The 23,091-nt window shown below is 43.8% G+C and overlaps 1 protein-coding gene across 10 annotated transcripts in view; it reads left to right on the forward strand.

Moving 5' to 3' along the window:
- LOC119461694 (mucin-2-like) overlaps positions 1 to 21,643 on the forward strand; it is a 303,059-nt gene extending 281,416 nt beyond the window's left edge. For 4 of the 10 annotated variants that reach the window (XM_049671914.1, XM_049671915.1, XM_049671916.1 and 1 more), the window contains exons 5-10: positions 1,573 to 1,653; positions 2,607 to 2,672; positions 7,415 to 7,511; positions 11,987 to 12,054; positions 15,962 to 16,168; positions 17,615 to 19,788. In XM_049671914.1, coding sequence (XP_049527871.1) covers positions 1,573 to 1,653; positions 2,607 to 2,672; positions 7,415 to 7,511; positions 11,987 to 12,054; positions 15,962 to 16,168; positions 17,615 to 17,818 — 723 coding nt within the window. In that variant the 3' untranslated portion in view covers positions 17,819 to 19,788. Of the gene's footprint in view, positions 1 to 1,572; positions 1,654 to 2,606; positions 2,673 to 7,414; positions 7,512 to 11,986; positions 12,055 to 15,961; positions 16,169 to 17,614; positions 19,789 to 21,447 lie in introns of those variants that run through there. The other 6 variants (XM_049671917.1, XM_049671913.1, XM_049671909.1 and 3 more) reach the window with 6 other exon arrangements.
- Positions 21,644 to 23,091: the final 1,448 nt, after the last annotated feature.

Here is a 23,091-nt window from a genome sequence, read left to right on the forward strand (position 1 = left end):
TAAGACCCGTTTTTGGCATCTGTGGCTGTGTGTATAGCCATGACACTAATGGCGGGGCGTACTGCGCACTGGTAAAAAACTATTTCTTGCTTTGCCGCTGCACGATGTTCCACGAAGCTTAAAGGAGACGTCATACTAAGCAGCCGACCATGAACCTTTTGCCTGCAGTGTTCCTGTTAACATAACCAAAGGAATGTTGACAAATATAATATTGACAAATTCTCAAGCGCCATCACCTCGAAAAACCAGGATATGTCAAACCAGCATGGTTGACATGAAAGTGAATTCGACGGTAGATAGTGAGAAGTTGGCCTGGTTGGATATTCATGATTATACGTGCTAAGCCGGAACTCGAGATGGATAGGAGCGGGCGTATACGGCAGCACTGTGTGCCTTTGTTCCTGTCCATCTCGTGTTCCCGTGGTGTATGTATAATTAAGCATTGTCATGAAATATTAATGGGGCTTTTGTATAATAATAATGGTAAGTAAAGGGACGATTACCCAATCTTGGCGCAGAAAGTTATGACAGTGCTAATGTGTTGACAATTTTACATAATATCACGTGCCCCGTAATACTGTAGTGCCGCTATCTATAGTCTAGCTCGTAAGTGGCCTTTACAAGAACATGAGGTGGTGTTATTCACTTTAATCGAGAGTCTAAAACAACCGACAATAATATGTGGGGATAGAAATGGAAGGACTAACATATCTATGGGCGCACACAGGAGTCGCCTTTTAACGGATTTTAGGTAAGCCGGTCCCTAGAAATGAGAGATTCATGGCGAGATGTGCAGTCTACCAATTCCCCCAGAAAGGACATGCCAAATTTGGAGACATTCGGATAGAAATAGAAATTCGGAATGCGAAGAATTGACATGAAAGCTATCCCAGGCTAATTGAACTGTGCGTGCGTGCACACATATTGCATGGAATGTTCGTATGTACAATATATTCGCTTCCCACCAGTACTTTTTTGCAGTTCCTCGCAGTAGAAAGGCTCTTATATTTTAGCAACACTGCGTCACTGTTGAATGAGTAGAACAGAAATAATTTGACGAAAGGTTTGCATAGATTAGATTAAAGTGCTGCCACGGGAGAAGATGGGGTTAAGCCAAATTTATACAATGATTGCACTAAATGGTGCACGCTAAGTACTGCACTATGGTGACGCTCGCGAACTAGAATGGGAGCACTTGTAGGATTGCAACAGTGAATTCAAAAATGCCTTGAGAACTATACCGGTTGACATTCCGAATAAACCGAATAGCTTGTTTTAAGAAATAATTTGAAGCATATTTACCTTGAGAGCAGTCACTGATTCAGGCTTCATTAAATATCGGAAAACGGGTGCAATAGAGCCCTAAACTTTCATGCTATAAAAACGAAAGATAGAATGCTCAGTGTTCCAGAAATTCAACTCTCGTTTTTCTGTGTAGAGTGCGCCAGTTGTCGTGTAGATGCTTAGCCGACTCACTGAAGTGCTGAGCGGCTAATAAACGCTCTATTGCTCTCCGGCCATGTAGTTGCTCTCTCCTTATGCTCACTTACCTGTTGAGTCGGATGTATGCAGAACATCGTGGAAGGTGCCCTACCGGTGTCCTGCCTTCTGCCTGAGGAACTCAACCAGACTGTGACGGTCAAGTTTGGTGATGTGAGTGCCGCGGCGGCAACGTTGAGCTGCGTTCTACCGCATGTTGTCACAATTGTAATGAATGAATGAATGAATGAATGAATGAATGAATGAATGAATGAATGAATGAATGAATGAATGAATGAATGCATGAATGAATGACGTCTTTATTGAGAAGACTGGTATTTTGGTGTAATAAAAGGGCGTGGACAATTTCTTTCTAGAGACCCCTTAGGTACGATCGTTTCAGAGTTGTTGAGATTTGCGCTTTCCCTTGATATTATAGTGCTTTATGACTAAAATACAACTTTGTTCAGTGACGTGTAGTTTAGAGATGAGAAGAAAAGTGATGTATTGTGCGCTTTTCTGTATGAGCTTTTGTTCAGTGACGTGTAGTTTAGAGATGAGAAGAAAAGGTGATGTATTGTGCACTTTCTGTATGAGCTTTATTGTAAGGTTTCTTCTGCAGCATTTGCCTAAACGGGAGGGAGGGGGGCGGCAATGTGTTAAATGTAATGTTCGAACACGAAGGCGCAAGGAACGACAAAATCATTTAAAGAATCCTTTCTAACCTTGTGTTTTAAAGCTCATGTTCATTCCTCTTGGTACTATGTAAGGAGTTAAATTATCTATATCTGTATTTTTTTTTCACTGTTATTTTATGCTTATCAATGAGGCAGCAGTAATTTCGTACTGCCCTTTACGCTTCACTCAAACAGTAGAGTGAAAGTCGGTGGCTCAGTACAATCAGTTAGGTTGTTCGGCTTAGTGTACTATTTAAAGCATTGCGGCTTGAGTATCTCTCTAGTTTACACAAAAGGAGGCACGAAATGGATGATAGCGTAACTACCGCTAAAGCATCGTCAACCAGTCTACAGGATATCACTTAAAGAATACTGGAACATTTAATCATTTTGCCTGTCTAGTTTTATAACAGGGTAATGAAGTCCTTGCAATTCCATTTCTGTTTGCAGCTGAACAAAACGAGGGCCGAAACGTTCCGAGCGGAGGCCCGGGTGTGGCTGTTGGACTACTGCAGAGTAAGTATGCAAGCTTGTCTTGACTCGCCAAGCATGGGAGTATGCAAGAACATGGCTAATATCAGTATTTCGGAGGTAGAGGGCGTGACACATGGTTGGACGATAGTCTCTGAACCATGGGTGCTATAACGTAAAATGATTCCAAACTGTTTTGGTTCCAAACTCCTGACGTCAAATTTACGTAACCACCGACGCAAGCATCGGCCGGTGACCCGCAGCGTTGTCTGAACAACCCAATCAAATACAATCCTCGTTTATAGGAGGTCACCTTTGTTCGCTTTCAAAACCAATAACATTGTCTACACTCAGCGGTTTTGCTTATCTAATTGGCTGACAAGAGGCGAGGAGCACGCTCTAGTGGAGAGGGTTTCGATGGGGCCGAGCCAGCACAGTGAAAATAGATAAGCGCATGAAGAGGGTGGTGCCGGCTTCTCCGATTGGTCCGCTTCGCCTTACTTCGCGGAGGCGTGCAACGGAAGGATAAGAATGCCGCTAAAACGGATCCTCAGCAAGGAAGAGTTGGCAGAGCAATGTCGTATGCATGCCGAAAGGGCTCGATAACGTTTTACGGCCACGCAAAAAGGTTTATCATGCGCAAATAAATACATGTTCACCGGCAGGTGCGAGTAGCGAGGGCCTGAGCGATCGGTGGGCAGCCATCTGTTATTCCTTTCGGAACGGGGCAGTCTCTGGCTATTCAGAAAAATTTTCAGTTTTGTTCGGCACACTAATGGCTTTTTTTGCGTACTTGTCACTTTGACGCGGTGAGCTCTCGCGGTTTTGTGAGGTCGCGTGACAAACAGGCGAAGTGGGCGTAGCCAGAAAACATTAGAGCAATAGCAGAGGGCTTATGATGAAAAGGCGTCCAATCAGGAATGATTATTTTTCTTTTGTGCGGTTTAATCATGCATAATGAGTGTGTACACGTTATATCAGATGGGGAGCTATCGCGGTGTTCGTGACGTCGCGTGACAGACAGGCGAAGTTGGGAGTGGCCCGAAAATGTTTTGATCAATCGTGGAGGCTGATTGCAGAAATTGGAATCAAAACAGTTTGGAGTCATTTTACGGTATAGCACCCCAGGTTAGGAACGTGCTTGCAGCTTAGCCTGTAACTGCTACGCTTAGCTTTGCTTTCAAACGCCATTCTTAATTGTTGTGTGCAATGAATGATTTCGCCACAGCGGGGACACGCATTCATACTACAAAGTGTAAGGAAAGACCGCATGGTTCTTTTACAGCGGATAGCTGACTTAAGAGGCATAGACGACTCCGATCAAGGCGTTGTCACCAGTGCAAAGATGGTGACAGCGCTTTTTCTTGGAAAACAAACATTGCGCAGCCTACAGGTCGTACCAGTGGGGTCCCCGTGGGTCGGGAAGCCCACTATTTGTCTATTGAGACATGGTATCAATGATTTTCCCACCACAAATAGCAGTTTTTAATGGTCATATAGTGCAAGCTGTGTGGCGTTGGAGCCGAAGTTTGACATTGAGTCCAATCGAGTCGGATTGGAGGGATATGGCACCCGGTCGCATTTCCTGCGTTACGGTCACTATGCGCGAAAGGTATAAAGGAAAGGGCGCAACTACTTTAGACACAGCAGAATCACAAGACTACCATCAAACACACCATGCACAGCAACGAAGATGCACAACTGTGAATTTGATCACTGGCACCGTGCTAAGGGAGCTGAAGGAAAACATGTAGCTGAAATCATCGAACGATCGCGTCAAACATGGGCAGTTGACAGAGAGTTTTCAGCACTTGCGCACAGCTTCCGTGATAAAGCCACTTATTGAGGCCACTTCTGTGCTGCGCTGTTGTCGTCGTCCCATAAAATTATGGCTTATATCCATTATGGAAGATTGATCAAGAATTACGTGGATTATTTATTTATTTATTTATTTACGAAGACCTTACAGGCCCCCGTAGGAGCATGGCGTAAGGAGAGCATAAACAGAACTATAAGAGCTAGTAGACATATTGTGTAGCAAGTGGCACTTATACATTTCTAATACAATGAATGCAGATACAAGGGATACAGCATACTTTCAAGATGTAACTGATGCGCAGTACAAACCAGAATGCAACAGTGAAAAGCATAAAGTCGGTGAGCAGATTAAAAGGGCGCAATTGAAAGATGACTGCTGACACGGTTGCGGAAAGAATTATGGTTTGGTAAGGAAGCGATATTATCGGGCAAATCGTTCCACAGAGAAATGGCACGTGGAAGCGCAGCGCTGTTGAAGACTGAAGTGTGACCGAAAATTCGCGAGTAACTAAAATTGTTATGGAGGCGCTTTGACATGCGCAAAGGCCTTTCGAGAGGTAGTGGAGACAGCCTGTCACCATAAATGTACTTGTGAAACAAACAAAGAAGTGCGATGCAACGACGAGTCTCAAATGAAATGATGTCATGATTCTGTTTATTCTCAGTTACGCTATGAGAACGGTTATAATCGCAAGAAATAAAACGAGCTGCTCTGTTCTGTACGGCTTCTAGCATATTGATTAGATATTTTTGATGAGGCGACCACACAGGGCTTGCAAATTATACTTGAGGACGGACAAATGTTGCATATGCAAGCTTCCGAATGCTGGTTGGGGCGTTTTTTAAGTTTCTTCGTAAATACCCCAAAGTTCGTGAGGCTTTGGCGCAAATGGCGGTGACGTGGGATGCCCAGGACAGTTTTGGAGCAAGTTGAACTCCGAGATATTTATATGAAGATGCTTCCGAGACCTGAGAGCGGTTTAGATAGAAGGTGAACTTAGAATTAACATGCTTACGGCTAAAGGAGATAACGTTACATTTAGATTCGTTAAGATGCATTTTCCAGGTACTACACCAATCAGAAACAGTTTTGAGGTCATTTTGAAGTGCAATGTGGTCGTCGATAGAGTTAATGGTACGGTAAATTATGCAATCGTCAGCAAAAAGACGGATGGAAGAAGATATGTTAGTAGGCAGGTCGTTGATGTATATTAAAAATAGTAAGGGTCCTAAAACGCTGCCTTGTGGAACACCGGAAGTGACATAGCAACGGGGTGAATACGAATTGTTAACAACTGTGAACTGCTGGCGAAGTGCCAAAAAATTCCGTAGCCAAGATAGAGTTAGCGAATCTAGCCGGAGTGAAGATAATTTCGAGATTAGACGACAATGAGCGACACGGTCGAAGGCTTTTGAGTAATCAAGGAAAATACAATCAGATTGTTTGTTGTTATTCATTCTAAAATGTAGGTCGGTTGTAAGTTCAAATAGCTGTGAATCGCATGAAAACCTAGTTATTGTTCCTAGTTATTATTCCTAGGTATTATTCCTAGTTCTTCCTAGTTAAAGTCGGAAATAACTTAGCAGGATGTATAAAGAGTAAATGATGCGAAAAAGCGAGATTACCTGTTGAAATAATACGGCAGCAATATGATTAAGAAATTGTTAATTCAAACGTACACAAATAACACAGAAAAAAGATGATAGTTAAGCAGGACAATTGTTCGAACTGAATAATAAATCTCCTAACCGCTGGGATAAGATCCCTTTGGCAGAGTCCAGGCTGTAAAGAAAATTATAACAGAAGCTGCTAAATCCAGGCAAATGTTTTGGAAGAGACGGTTACAGGATGATTTTTCTCCCAACAGTGAAGCGTTTCGTCCTAATAGTTTCGTCCTAATTATTACACCAGTACAGAGAGGAGGGCACCAAATCTGTACTGTGTACAAAGAAATTCAGGGAGGAAATGTGGTAAAGAAATTTCGTGAGAAATATTTCAAGCTCCTAGTGTTCCAGAATGTCCTATATGCTAAGGAAATAACAGGTCTTTGTAATTTGGAGAAACAGTGAGCATACTGATCGTCGTTCACCTGTTTTGCTTGCTTGTATGTCAGTGCTTCGTTGGAGGGGTGAAGCGGTTTACTTTCGTATATATATATATATATATATATATATATATATATATATATATATATATATATATATAGCTACGCATATTGTCACAATAATTGCTTAATGACAAAATGTGCGGGGAAATTGCTGCCGGTGACTTCGCAAGGCCTACATAAGTAGATGAAACTTTCAGGTCGGCGTCCGTTCATAGGTATGGATTCCCAAATAGTACGACGAGATGGATTAATATTCCAGTCAAGGTTACCCTGCACATAAAAAATGGCGTGGAAGAACGCTGCGCTTTACCGCAATTTTTCCGGCGATTGTCTCGCAACAAGTGCTACCTTCGAAATTTATTCCAAGTTGGACGTGCCTCGAAGACGCGCCTGGTTCAATTCATAAATGACAATATGGGGTCGTGAAGGGTTACAGGTTATTTAGTAAATTTTTAAAAATTATTCAGTTCCTCATTTCAATTTCCAGTACTAGCGGTTCCCGTCTTTTGCTCAAGGAGCAAAATTGTACCTGGCTCAATCGTTGATTTTTAGAAAAAATATGTTGGGGAAATAATAAAACGAAACTGTGGTGTTATGTAGTTGTGCTTATGTGGTCATCAGGCGCTCTACGATCTAACATTTCCATGGAAGCTTCCGTGTGCCATTTTGGCTGACCACTTCCTCCTGTGATGATCATGTGTGTTTTCTTCAGAGCTTATAGTCTCGCTCTGGCTTTTTATATGAGCAGTGTTTCCCAGCCGTTAAGCAACTTAAAGAAATTTTTGCTGGAACTTTACGCCACGCGTTAAGTGAATGGTCAAGTGACTTATCTACTGTGTCTCATGGACTTTTCACCTGCAGAAAAATGGCATCCCGCTTGGTGAGCCGACGGTGGTGTTCCTCAGCGGAGACCGCGGCATGGACCTGATCTCATTCTTCGTAATCAACCGTACGAGAGGTAGGTTTAAAAGATTACATCGTGGCCTAAGTGTCGTAATCGTGTTGCTGAGTTGCTCGAATTATCTTCTGGAAATCCTTAGAAGAGTGGTTACGTAATTCCTAGCCGTACACAGTAGGGCATTATCTGCCAAGGCACGTTAATAAAGGGTCGCTACTGAAGATAAGAAAGTTACGCTGAATCGCTAGATTGGACACCTTTAATATCAAATATAGCTAGCTGACGCTCACCTCTCAGAGCGGAAGCTTCGTATATCAAAGAGACAGAGGGAGCTCTCAGTGCCAGCTGGTAATATACGTTGCGACAATATGAATTGGAGGTTGCATACCTTACAGGACAAGGTACACTGCTGCGTTTCAAGATTTGCATTCTGCAGCTTTACCGCTGCAGTTCATCGCATGTTTCTCTCAGAGCACATAGAGCGTTGCGGAAACGATACGAAAGAGCCCCACTTGCGTTTAGAACCACTGTTAGAAATGAACAGCATTTGGAGTTCTGCTACATGTATTTGCAGAAAATGTTGTAGTTTAAATATTTGGTGTCCTTTAAATGAATTGTAGTTGGTGACCACTTAGGAATCATATATCATTACCGGAGATATCATTAACGAAAGCGGCCAGCCAATGGCAAAGCGAACTTACGAAAGAAAAGCTTTGTGAATATGGCCCCAGAATTGGTTATGCGAAAGTATCGAATAGTCGCACACCCCTAGTACTAGCAAGGAACAAAGAACATATTATTACAGCCCATGTGCCATGTAGCGTAAAAATATTCTATTCTGATTTTATTCGAAACTCCCGACTTAAAATTTACGTAAGTGCCGACGCTAGCATCGGGCGGTAAGCCGCAGCGTTGTTTGACTGTTTGAAGCGCTCAATGAAACGATCTCCTTGTTTATAGGTTACCTTTGTATGCTTTCAAAGCGAATAGTATTGCCTACCGTGGCAGGTTTTTATTGTTGAATCGGCTGACAAGAGGCGAGAAGCGCGGAAAAGGAGAGAGGGAATCGGTGGGCACTAGCAGCATAAGTAGATATCGGGTAAGGAGAGCGGTGCTGGCGTCTGCGATTCGTCCACTTCACCTTGCTTAGCTTGCGGTGGCTGGTCGAAAATCAGGGCGGTGTGCAACAGGCAGCCAAAAATGGCGCTAAAATTGGTCCTTAGTGAAGGAGAGTAGGCAGAGCGACGTAGCATTTATGCCAAAAGGGCTCGAAAACGTTATACTGCTAAGACAAAATTGTGTTATACGCAAATAAATCCATTCGAAGTGCCGGAACGATCAGCGGGCAGCCTTTTTGTACGCATTTCGAAACAGGACAGCCTTTTTTCGACAGTTTTTTTTTCGGCATAATAATGGCACATTCAGTGCGTCAAAATGGCACACGTGAAAGAGAGACAAAATGGGCGTCACCGGAAAAAAATTGAATAGGGGAGGAATAATGGCAAAATAGGCGTACAATCGGAAGTAACTTTCTTGCTTGACCTAATCATGCATACGCAGTGAGTACAAGTCATATCATATGGAGAGCTTTCACGGTTTTGAAGGTGTCACGTGACAGACAGGGGAGTGTGCGGGGATCGAAAACGTTTGGCTATTTGTGCAGGCCTAATCACAGAAATGGAATAAAAGCATATTGAATTAGCTCTACGGTATAAGGCCTATTGCTCAGTTTATTCTATAGCAGGGGTCACGATTGTCCTTGTAAAACTGGCTTCGTGAAGTTTAGAACTTATAATACGTGTTGAAGTTCTTATTTAATCAAAATAGAACGCGTACACCCGAACGATTCTATAAAATATCTAGGACCAAATTCGCAAAGCTTTTCGTTCGGAAGTGCTGCGTACCATTGGCAAGCCGCTTTCGCTAATGGATGTCCAACACCATGATTGACTGACACCTGCTTCTACGAACAACTTCAGCGTAAGAATGTTTTCGTGAATCCGCCCCCTGGATCCCTAACTCAAGGCTAGTTGGGATCCATGCTAGTTAGTATTCGTAATCACAACGGCAATACGGCAAAGCATAAATAAATCATATTACTATATATATGCATGTATAAACAAAAGGCAGGCTGCCTATATATATAGCCACGACAAACCTACAGAAAGGAATTCGTACTTACTAACTATACACTGGAAATGATAAAACAGACAAATGCCAAAACGAAATGGATTCCCTCCTAAACAGATAACAGTATAGTAAATGATACTGGTATTTCAATGATGATGAAAAAAGTAGCGTGTTTTATTTCTGATAGTATGTTGTTCCATAGGAGTGATCTAGTGCTGTTTAAACTCCTCCTTCGTATAGATTATGAATTTTTGGCGGGCGAAAATTTCTCTTAAGTGTACTGCTTCTATTCCTCCTTGAGTATAAAAAGTTGATGAACTGGAAGGGCAGTTAGTGGTTATGGTATTGTGAGTACCTATCTTAAACTTTAGTAATAAATTAAAAGGCAGTATATTTAAACGTTGGAACAGCGGCATTGAATTAGCATTTTATTCAGTAAGTGTTATACATCGCAATGCCCTTTTGTGAAGAAGTACATTAGGGTCTACATATGAAACATACCTGTGACCCCAAGATGCAATGCAGTAGGACAGCTGGCTATGGAATATGCTAAATTGCTTTCAACATGGCAGTGTCAAAGTATTAACGACATTTGTACAGAATCAAACAAGCTTTGCTAAAAAGCTTACAGAGCGATGTAATGTGAGGCTTTCAATGAAGAGGTTCATCTAGTGTGACGCCCAGGTATTAAAAGGAACTTACCCGCTCAAGTACATTATGGCTTAAAGAAAGTGAATGACATGCCATTAGGGATGTTTTACACGAGAATCGAATATTTGGTGTCTTACTTACGTGATACGTGATTGCTGCATCTGTGCTGCATGCAAAATGTCTCCGAATAATTAGCAGCGCGCAGTGAACCTTTGACACTGGCACGCAGCAAATGCAAGAACGGGTGCGCGTGCAGTAACGTATGTATACGTACGAACCAAGAAAACGAGTATTTGAATTTATGTTATATTTAAGAAATTTTATGTATATAGAAACACGCTAATCGGGGGTTATTGCACGCTGTATTCGGCTACGCAAGTTCTTTTTATGCTCTTCAAACCACCTTGTATCTGCTATGGGCGTTGTTTCATTGCTTATACGAACGCTCGAGTTGCATGCACACCGTTGGCGCCGGCGCAGCAGCCGACATGGTCTTGCCTTAGCGCTGAAGGTACAGCCCTCATCAATATGAATGACGCCTGTACACATAATGTTTTTTCAAACGCCCGTAGGGGCTAAACACACGTGCGCTCCATAAAAGTGATCAATGATACGGAATGTTCATCAGGAAAACTTATTGTTTAGTATCAAGTTCCTAGATTTGAACTCGGGCTAAAGGAGCCTGGAATCGCTGCTCCCTTCCACATTGTTGATGACTGTACAGTGGTGAGCACTGTTAGGGTGAACACCTAATTAGTATTCACGAGCCTATAGCAGTTAATGTTTAGCACAAAATAAAGAAAACTATTATTTGTTTTATCGGCGCCATCATTAGGCGTGGTATTCGCCACATTTCCCCCCTGAAGTAGAAGGTATGTTGAAGTTATATCAACTTGAATACTAATGAGGTGTTCACCCTAACAGTGCTCACGACTGTACATGCACGGATCGCGCTCGGAGTGCTGGACGGTCTGCAACTGGACGACGAAGCATAGAGGACGATACCGTCAACTACTCGGTGGCGGAGAGAGGGAAGCGTTCTGCATGCCTACCGCTGCTGGCATTAGGGTTATGCGCACGTTCATTATAAGGTGTGCACGTTATATATAGTGTTCCTGCTGAGCTGATATGCGTGTGCTCTGGTTTGAGCAGTAAACGCCAAGCTAATCCTACTGAATCTTTCGCTTGGCGCTGACTAATGCGGACAATGTCCCGTCGGTCCGCTCTCGCGTGCACTGTCGAGGCATGCGACGTTTGCAACACCCACTGATGGAGCTCGTCACACCGGCGTTGTGACACGTGATTTTCGTACTTGGGTGCACTTGCGTAGCTGCCAGGCCGCTGTTGATACTATAGCAGCCTAGCTGCAAGGAGGATACAGCCCAGCCCAGCAGCAGTTGCCTAGCACGCTCCTGCGCGCCAACGTCTTAAAACCTGCGTGTAAATAGAACACCATCCGAAGAGTTCAAGCGCTACGCTTGAACTGAATGCATTTCACCTGAATGCATCGGCATTCAGGTGAAGCTTCCAAAATTTCTCGTGTAATCGATAAGGCATACGAAATGTTGGCACTACTATTTATGCCAATTCTCTTGTAAAATTATCTGTATGTTCATCATAAAAGGATGACGTCCTTCAAGAGAAAGAGGTTATTTTATTCTGTGACAGCTGTTCTTGTCATTAATTCAAAGATGTTTCTTTATTGTTCGTAGTTTCCTTGAAGAAGTTTCATGTTTCACGCTTTCTCCTTGCAGGTTCGGTGGTTCCAAGTGATACCGTGGTTGCAGTCTTAAACAATATGAAGCTGACCTTTGAAGACAAGGTACGTCTATATAGTTTATGAAGCGGCTTTATTGCCCCCAACTTCTTTATATAGTATGGCTTTCCAACAAACATTTATTACGCATGTCGTTGAACTGAAGCCGTGAAGCGCATTTTCCTCAACTGAAGAATTTTTTTTTACATTGTAGGTGTTTATTTCGTCTGGATTTTTTGTTTCTTTTTATTCTGACACTTCTATTGCTACGTGCAACTTGAGTCTTTTAGTGTGGTCAAGTTGAGCCTCATCGCAAAGCTGGAAGGTTTTTATTAAAAAATATTTCTTTTTCTGTTGGATGCCCTAAGCATGCAAGAATTGCTTGTGTCGTACTGTGATATCCCGAACAATCATGTCCCTTTAGACGCCTTACTCATCTGAGGGCGTCACCGCTTGGCTTCCCTTTTACAGGCCGTTCCATTCCGCTTCAAGAATTTATACTATCGATCTTCGCAGAACCGCGAAATACGTGAAGTTGCGTGATGCGAAGCGGTTCAGTTGAAGCCGGTACATTATCTACTTAGTTGTAGATAACGGGTGAAATATTGCTAATTACCTGCCACGAGCGCTGGCGTTGGGCGCGGGCTCAGTACCGTTCTCGCTTAGCCGCTCAGTGGTGCCTGCGGGCTGAATAATAGACGCCTCTAAACGGAGCGCCCCGTTACAGGTTGGTCTAACGGTTACCACTACGCCTAACTAGGTCAGAATCGCGCCGACGCTCTTCCACTCATGCCTTTTAGGCACACAGGCACATAAGCACACACATTTGTACAATGACTTGCAAATACTCATATTTTGCGAACGCGTAATTACACATGTGTGGCGAGCAGTAAGCCTCCGCCTTGACATCTTAGGGACAGTGTGCATTTGGAAAACGTGTACCGTGTGTGAGTCCTTATGCTACTGTGTGGGTTTACTATGAATTTGGGTTCGCTTCGCTCGTCAGTGCTTTGCATGTTGCCGTCATTGCCAAGTATCTGTTCTAGTAGTGCCGCCACCGTAAGGCCATCACTTGATCTTCAGCGCCACCCTCGCTATATGGCGAAGAAAAAAATTCAGGTCGCACGCACTGTGAGAATCAGTGTTAGAGAAGTCGTCAAGACAAAAAAGTGCATCACGATGATAACTCGCAGATGATCACTTTCGGTTACACTGTCACTTTCGCGAAACTTCGCATGACTCTGCAGCGGACACATCGAAGTAGTTTACCGCAGAAAGTGTTCCTGGCTCTTTGCGAGGATAGCCAACTTGGCAGAGTACCAGAAGTGCTGTCGGTCGTATATTCCGATGCGCCAGGTGGCGAGTCAGGTGAAACCTCGCGACAGGGATCCCCGATCCCGACAGATGGTGCATGGAGTAGCGACAGCTTTAACTCGGCGTGACAGCCAACGGCTACGAGGACCAGCGAAATCGCGGAAAATAGGCTCGGAAAGCATCGCTCTATGACTCGCTGTGGATAGAAATCGCACATCTGTCGCAATGGACACGCTAACAACTTGCCTAACGGAGAACATTCGCGCTAGCGGATTTGTGCATAATTCATCTACGAGAACAAGGCCTCAGTGTGTCTACAGAAAGTGCGCATTGGTTGGCTTTACGCGCAAACAAATTTCACTGTATCCAGTTTCAATCAACGGTCAAGCTCTGTGCTATGTTAAGACGCATCGCTTTCTGGGTGTCATCATCGACCGTAACCTCTCGTGGACCCCTCACTGCGTCTACCTGAAGAAGCAGTTATTTGCTATTGCACAGGTATTAAAATTTCTCTCCGGAAGAACTGGGGTACACCAGTCCATTCTATGCTGCAGCTGTACAGGGTACTGTTCCTGGGACTCCTTCGTTACAGTCTGCCAGTTTTGTCAAATACATGCAAGACGAACATTCGCGCTCTTGAGAGCATACAAGGTCAAGCCCTACGCACGTGTTTAGGGCTGCCTCGGTGCACCTCAACAACAGCAACAATAGCCATCGCGAGGGACCATACGATTCAGACACACGTAGCTGCCGACTCCCTCAGAGCGCACATTCGTCATCTGTCAAGGATCCCCGACCATCACTTAGCTTCCCTGCCAGCGGAGAGACCTCAAGCCACCTTTTCAAAAGTGATTAGCGCGCATCAAGAGTGTATACCGTCATCGTTTACACCGGCGTCGAAGCCTTCATCTCCCCTGTGGTGCCTGCGACAGCCTCAAGTGAATTTTTCTATTCCCGGAATCACCAAGAAGGCCAATCATCCATCGCTGGCTCTGAAGCAACTGACGCTGCTATTAATGCACCAGACATATCATGACTACATACATATATATATATATACCGACGGCTCGACCTCACCTACCAGCTCAACTGCCGCATTCGTCGTTCCAGCCAAGCAAGTTACAGTTAAATTCAAATTATCACATACGACTACATCTACGTGGGCAGAACTTGCAGCCCTCCACGCAGCTGTGACCTACGTAACCGAAGAGCCGGCACAGAAATGGGTCATATTCTGTGACTCACACTATCAAGTCAGCCTTACATCACAGAACTTACGAGCAGATGATATCCAACATCAGGGAAGTACATCACCATGCACTGGAAACAGGGCACAGCATAGTCTTTCAGTGGATTCCTGCTCACTGTGGCATCATCGGCGACGACATTGCTGACAGGGCTGCCCGATCTGCCCACGAAGACACTCAGACGCGTACAATATCTTTAGCGAGGATGGACATTGCCAGGAAACTTCGTCTGCTTGCACGCAAAAAGTCACAAGCTTTATGAAGTTCAAGTGCCTTCACTTGCCGATTGTATAAGTTGAACCCCTTGCTACGGCTGCAAGTGCCATCTAGCCTTTCCCGCGGCAAAACAACCTTGCTATGCAGCTTGTGGCTGGGAGTGGCGTTCACGAACGCTTACTCATTCCGTACGGGAATGGCCGAGAGCCCGATGTGCGACTCCTGTATGTGCGAGGAACCATCGAGCACCTATTGTGTACCTGTACTCGCTACGACGTACAACGCCTCTCTCTCAGGACAACTTTAAACCGGCTGGACTCGAGACCGTTCTCTGAGTCAAAGATACTCGGACATTGGCTACACACGTCACTGGCACAATAAGCGATGCGTGCATTAGTACAGTATTTGAAGTGCACCGGCTTAAGAGACCGCCTATTGTGTCCCTGTACATCGTCCCACGCGTACTCAGTGCTCATTCTCTCCCTATTTTTCTCTTTCTATCTCCCCTTTCCCTTACCCCTAGTGCAGGGTAGCAAACCGGATGCTGTTCTGGTTGACCTCCCTGCCTTTCATCTCCTTGCTCTCTCTCTCTCTTGAATGCCAGGAAGACTCTCAGAGTAATTACGCCCGTATATTTTGGAGGCTGCAGCACTTCATACTATAGCGGCTAAAGGCGACGTCACACACATTGCAATGACGAAACTGTTCCTGAGAAGATGCCCCCTCGTTTATGCTCACGTGCCATGTATGTTAAAGGCAACAACAACAAAAACATAGCCATGACCGCTGTGAGAAGCTGCTGCTGTTGCAGTAAATGAGTTCGGAGCGGGATTCACCGCTGATGTCTTCTGATTTTCTTATATTTGTATAAAGCTTTCGCGGTTATTGTGTCTGTATAGTCGTCGAGTGCTACGGGTATTAAACATATTACGAACCACGCGCCTTCAAAATAGCAGTAGTGATATCTTTCTGTCTTGATCCGAGGTAGTGTGAGCAAATTCTTCCGGCAGTGGGCGCGTTTCGCGTACCCTGCCAAATACGAAAATTAGGCAAAACGATAGATTACATTAAAATATAATCTGTCGGAGAATGCAGTATACAAATGCATCACCTATTACTTTTGAAGCTGTTCATTTGTCGAGCGCATTATGGGCTCTCCGATGCAAACGAGGTTATTGAGCACTGCTTCTGCGCAGCTGGGAACTGCCATCACGGACGTGTTCTACGGGCTGCCCGTGCTACACAAGAAGGACGTGGGCGTGGCTGGCTTCCTGGGCTCATCGCTGGGCCTCGTCTACGTCATCGTGGGCGCTGCGCTGGCTGCACTGCTCCTACTCGCCCTGCTGGTGGTCATCATGGTCAAGTGTCGAACGCTGTCCTCGAACCAGTACTCACCTGATTCGGTCAGTGCACATATTTCTGCACATATTATTTCACATACAAATTCAAACATCATGAGTCTCAGTGCGCTACAGGTGGAACGGCTGCAAACTATTTTCAAGAATAAAATAAGAGCGTAGTAAGGACACCACGATTTCTCTATATTGAAAAGCGCCGTATGTACTCCGATATATCCATACATTTTCGGTACTGTTCTTATGAAACGTATATTAAACTTATATACGATCCATGGTGACTACATATTAATTATGCGGAGAACATATGCAATTTTTGGAATCGCACACGGGCCGTTTGATTATTTGTGGATGCATCAAAACGCTACATTAAGCACTCGATTCAGTTATATGTTGAAGCAAGTAAACTTTACCTGCACAGCCCAACCACGTCAGCTGGCAAACAGCGTTTCGAGATGTTTATTTATATATATTTTGTTTACAGATGGTTCTTCAGGGTGCTGTGACATAATATGTTGCAGATGCGCACGGCAAAGTTCATCTGTTCCCACGTGACTAGGTTCAGTACATCAAAGTGTGTTTCTTCACCTCGGGAACTAACGGGGGTTACAAGATTAGCGCTTGTGCCGTCGCTTTCTTTTTAGTGTTTTATGCTGGTTTGTTCTAGACTTTATCGTCGTTCGCGCTGTTTATAAAGATGAAAGGGGCGCAATTTGTAAAGGCTGGTGCATGAAAATTTGTTGCGAGCTTCGTAATTCTAAGAAAACGGAGCCCGTATTAAAAGAACGAAGTCGTACGCTTGATTTGTCCGTGATAGAAAATTTTAGCTGATCCGGATGCTGAATGGTGAATTAGCGAAGGTTGACGGCCAATAGTCAGAGCGCTTGCGAACGAAACGGGGCTTTGTAAATTCGGCCGTTGAAGTCTTCAAGCACTCGTTTGATCTCAACTCAATGTTACATGAATGAACACAGGATAAAATTTCGTTAGGTCAGGTTTTCCTAACTAGCATGTTGCTGACTGCGTCTGTGGGAGAAAATTATTGCTGCCTCCACTTCCTCTGAGTTATTCATAAATGACACCATTATTAGAAATTTACTTGAACTTCTCCGTTTACAGTATAATAATATGTTTTCGTTTCAGTAACATGTAACGGTTTATTGAGTGCGTTTATTTTATACATATAGGTCTGTTTTTACTGTGGTATTGTGTCCAAATTTAAATGTACTTATCTATATGACATTTACTGATGGCGCGTTGCTGCCTTTGTACTGCATTAAGTTTGTTGACGTAACCCACCCCTTACGTAATATCAGCCACGGAGCGGGTCTTTAGGGCCATGAAATGAAATGCAAATTAAAGATTTAACTAGTGGAATCACAGCTTATCATTACAGTATATGGTTGTTCACTTCAACCAAGAGTGTCAATGCTGCAGAAATGCAGCAAGACGTTCAAAGTAGCACTAACGTGCACTTTCTGTTTGGCCACTCAGGAGAAGCTGACCAAGGACTTGCAGATGCGCGCCGAGATGGGCGACCTGCGGCCGGCCGAAGAGATCCTCAAGGAGGAGGCGCAGCTCAAGGATGCGCTCAACGGCAACGGCACGCACATCAACGGCGACGGCTGGGTCGTGCCGTACTCGCAGATAGTCAACGAGCGCAAGCCCCCCGCCGACGCGCAGGACACGCGACTTTGAAGCTCGGTCTTTGTCGGACCGCTGGAACGAGATCTCCAGGGTACCGCAACTAGTGGTTAGGCAGGGCTTTTGACTCATGGCCTCTGATGCGATCGCGCTTGAACACAAAATGCAAAGGCTTGAAGACAGTATCTGCGTGCGTACTTATACCCGATTGGCTTTCCCGGATGAGCCCCTAATGAGATTCAGTAACAATGTTTTATGATCAAATTTTTCTTAGACCCGGTAACATGCACTTAATTTCATTAGAAAGCATATATAATAAAATGTATGTATCGTGATAATATTTGGAGCTAAGCTCTAGTAAGCAGCTTCTAATATATGCTTTTTCAGATGGAGATATACAAATGAATTGTATCGTGTCAGACAAACAGCCGGCGCCCAGTATGATTTTGCAGTGTAAGAACACTTCTGTAAGCGCACTAGATACTCCATGAGTACGTCGGCTAGTGCGCTGTTCAGAAAATGTTGCTTGAGTACTAATGAGTACTAGAATTGCTTGAGTACTAATGCTAGTAATTCCTGCAACTGGGGCTTCCTCTCGAAAAATAAAAAGGCGCAGAGCCTGAAACGAAACGCTAACGCGCACTATAGACACAACTTCACCGCGAAACTATCGTATGGCTGCTCGCCAGAACTCCAAGAGTTCAATCCGCTTCACCTTTGCATCCGTGGCCATGAGTCATTTTAGCCTTGTCGGAATGCATTGCGGTTCTCTGAAAACCTACTCCAGTGATTTTTCTGGCCTTTCCGGATTCACAAGCCTCTTCAGCTGCACGCGGCTTCATCGAGAACCGCATGACTTGTCACACGGTGCCCAGCTACAATCAGTGTCCGTCGTAGCCCTGCAGACGGCGCACACTGCCTGGCTGGTTACTTTCAGTGCTAGATGGACTATGACCGAGAACTTTACAGTGTTACAATGCAGCGGACACGCTGCTGCACAGAAGAGTCACTAAATCACGTGAGAGCTGCTTGGGATTCACGTGTGCGCGTCAATGTGTGAAATACATCGCGGCCGCGGTAGCCGTGCAATGTGACGAGAGACCTAGCGGGCTGGCCTCTCGGCGTCGACCGTCTCACTCGTAATGAGCTCGGTTTCGCTGAAACATATCGGGTGCCATCGGAAGCATTCTCGTTGGGAATGCCGTATTGCACGGCATACTTAGGTTATGACAATGAGGGAAGAGCGAGCAGCCACATTCCAGTCACCTATACTGTGTTTCTTTCTTTGTTGTTTGTCACTGTAGCTTGACCCTGAGCCAGTGCTTACCAGAAAATCCGAGGAAAGTTTTCGCTGTGTTTTTTCTTCTTTTTTCTTTTTTTGTGAGCCCATAACGTTGTGTTGGGGGTGGCAGACTTCATTTCCTTGTAATTTATCGAGTTATATTCAGACGCGGAAACGAATGCTGAGCCATCCCTTGGTCGAATGCCCTGTTTCCATCTTGTCCTGATATACCTTGCTGCGAATAACACTAGAGATTGCTGAGAAGGGTGTGCAATCTTTGTGAGAGGTTTATGGGTGAATATTGTATAATTGCTAGTGTGTGTGTTTGTGTCGAATGCGCTAGATCTTGGGCGCACTTGGGTAACAGGACGAATACAATCCAAAGGGGCCCATTTGACATTTGTCAAAGGTTACAAGTTACGGAAAGATGAAGTTCACTTAGTGTTAGTTCGCCCTGCCCATACTGCAACAAACAAGACCATTAGCTGTGCTTCAAAATATGTTATGGAAAGGGGAATGCCGTCCGAAGGTAAGATTACGTAGATAAATAAAGCAAAGACTTCTCGACCAATGCGGAAAGAAAATATAGACACGCTGAAACCACAAAGGTGCGCATGATTACTGTTGAGAAGGGACGCGAAAACTTGACCCACGACTAACCAAGGTTTCTAGTTTATTTATTTACGCATGTTTTTGTTTTTTTGAAAGACACTTATTGATAAATACAATTGGGTACCAAGGCTTTTGGGCTCAAGTCACTATCAATGCAGATTCCTGTGTTAGATTTCGTTGTTGGACACGGTTTTACCCGGAAGAAAAAGGAAAAGCTGTTTAATAAAGTCATAGCATATTTTAAAGATAGATTTTAGTGTTTAGTAAAAGAATCTGTATGTCGGTTCACTGCCCTAAGCTGAAGCGCTTCCCGCTTTTTAGCGGCTGTATCTTTTATGTTTTGTTTTTCAAAAAACAGCATGAACTACTTGCACGAGACTATCATTTAAAGTTGTTTGACCACGTCTACTTGTTTATTGGTTCTCCTGTTGAGAAAGAAAGCACCGTGGTAACGTCTATGATTAACCATTATATGAATTTAGACAATGACAACATGTCCTTTACTCACCGCACTGTGGAACGAGCCATTGAAAGACACCACACTGGAAATGCCTTAAAACTATGTCTTGCCATTTTGTTCGATATAGAAACATTCTGCCCCACATTCCATAATCGATGCTGCATGAATTTCTTTTTCCTGCGCGTCTGGTTGCACGCGTGATCCCGAATATACCGTGGTTATCTTGAGATAATGCCATGGTGTCCTACAAGAGCTTTAGAGCTCTACCTCCTGATGCATCAGATATTTCGCGGCCATTCCATTTGTGGTTTTAGACTGCTTCCTGTTTTCCCTTTCTTTGACTATTTGTTGCAAAAATGTATCTAGGTGAAAGCAGGCACGTCTATAAAAGTTGATTATCTGTTTTAGAAGTATTACGTGTGAGCAAAAAGCGAAAAGCGCCCGAGGATTCGCACCGCCTACTTTTGTATGTGGTACAGTGTATTGAAAATATTATATTAGAGATCGTTGTAGGTTGCGAAATATTATTCTGCCGGAAAATGCTGTTCCTCGGGAAGAGATATTATAGTAATTGATTGGATGTTAAAATATTAAATGAAGGCCGTAAGGAATTCGCAGCCGGCTCCATTCAGTCTCCCCAACAATTATTTGTAGTGATTTATCAGGACGAGTGTGGCTACCTGCCAGTTTACCTAATAGTCACAAGAATGGCTCATCAGTCACTTTCAACGTGACTTGCGTGTAGTCACTGTTCTTTTTATAACGAGGAGTTTTGTCCTCTTGTATATAGATTTTGAAAACGTGGTAATGTATTTTTGTAATTTTTACTATTGCGACTCTCTCTATACCGCCCTTTTCACGAGATGTCAGAGGACCTGTTTAGCTATGCGCTTTGCTCTTTGCTAATGCGCTCCCTATATTCTCATAAGTGGGGCGTTACACCATGAAACCCCCCATATTATGTCTTACCCATCGTTATCACTCACTCAGCAAAGGTCTTATTCAAGTGCCTAATGCCTTACATTTCGCTGAGTAGGTAACAACCCAATTAAATTTTGGCAAGGTAAATATTCTTGCCCAAGATTAGTTTTTTTTGCACAATTTACAATTCAAAATCGGGAATATATCTATTAGTGCATTTCCTATGTGTAATAATCTTTCTTCCTGTGCGCAATATTGTGCCAAAACTTGGGCCTCGTATCAGTAAGAACATGGCACTCGTTGTGAACTTTGTTTGATCGCCATACTCAAAGACGCGCTCGGTGGACCCTTCAGAGTCGTGTCCTGTTCACGGAGCGCGTGAATACACTGTGCCTCACATTGCGTGAGGTAAATGGTAATCTATCTTCTGCTGCAATACATGGTGAAGTGGTATTCCACACACCTTGCGCGCTTGCTAGAGCGTATTGAATGCGCGCGATGTTAGCGTTCTCGAACTAACAAATCAAAGTGCCTGTGTCATTGCTTTCCTGTTCTGTTCCTTGTCCGAGATATGTATATAGTGAATTAAAAGTTGTTTCAAATATCCACTTGTCTTTTGTGTTGTGACAAAAATTATATATTCCATATCGCCAAACCTGTACAAAGAGAATGACACAGTTGGAACGAAACAGTTGTTTGTACTCTTCAAACACAGAAACACATTGCATTTTTACCATTTGTACTGAGAATCACTTCTGTGTGCCAAAGATCAAGCAGCCTCTCTGCTAAATACCGGCTGGAAAGTAACAGAAATTTTACTTTCCTGCTCAGCTAGGTAAACTGCCACATCGTTTTCAGGCATAGGTATTTATAAAGTTTGGCTTTGTCATATGCAGGTGCTCTGCCTCCTTTTCGTAGTCCATGCCTTGTGCTTAGTAAGTAGCACGGATTAATTCAAATCTTTATCTCTTCGGCGTCTAAGCATGTGCTGCTAGCCTGATTTGGAAGTTGCGCTTGTTTTGTGCATTTCTTCGCCTGTCGTCTCTCCTACACTATCCGAAATCATATATTCGGCGTCGTAAAGAAAGTGAGACTTTTATTAGCCTACAGAAATGTTTATTACGCTGTGGAATAGATCCGCGAACAAAGTCAACTAGGAAATGTTTACTACCTACTTACTGCTTTGAGGTTTTGGAACCCACATTTTTGATCAGCTGCATTATCGCCGTTTGAACGAAGCTGTGAGTGGCTCGGGAACAAAATTTTCATGCTGCGCCTCCTTGCCCTCTCGATATATTGCAGAATAACATTTTGATAATAACAATATTGGAGTTATTATCAGCTGACAAACCGACGTTTTCATGGCAATATGTTAACTGCCCAATGTAATTTTTTAAGTCCACATAAAACACTATTTGAAATATGTGACTGATACGCTGTATTTCATGTAAATGCAATAGTTACAAAATAAATTTTGCCCGCAATTCGTAAACACCGTGGAAAGCCGTACGTCTAACGCAAAGCACGGAAACCGTGCCTCAACGCTTAACAGCAGCTCAACAATTTCGTTAAGTAACGTCGTGCACCACCCTACAAGATATCTAACAAAAAAAAAACTGACTCCAATCCACACCTTGAAGGTGGCTGGACAGCGAAGCTGTAAACGACACCCACAACGATTACCCATTGTGACGTCACTTGAATTCACGCACGTGGCTCTACAAAGAGTGAAACCAAAGACAAGTGAAATGTACTTAACCACACCCTTTATTACTTTACAACGACATTTTATTCGCGCTGTTTTTCTGCCGTCTTTACTTTCCGTGGTCTACCCATGTTAGCCTGGAATGAACTAAATGAGTTGCAGAGTTTAGTGACGTCACTACGTGGCTTCTATGCTGTTGGGTACTTTTCCACTCGGAGTAGCTTACGCAACTATAATCTTTACAGGGAAACACACGAGGGAGAAGGAACGCTGTAAACGACACCGACAACGATCACCCACTGTGACGTCACTTGAATTCACACACGTGGTTCTGCAAAGAGTGAAAC

Source organism: Dermacentor silvarum, chromosome 8 (genome assembly GCF_013339745.2).
Source record: "Dermacentor silvarum isolate Dsil-2018 chromosome 8, BIME_Dsil_1.4, whole genome shotgun sequence".
Lineage (NCBI taxonomy): Eukaryota > Metazoa > Arthropoda > Arachnida > Ixodida > Ixodidae > Dermacentor > Dermacentor silvarum.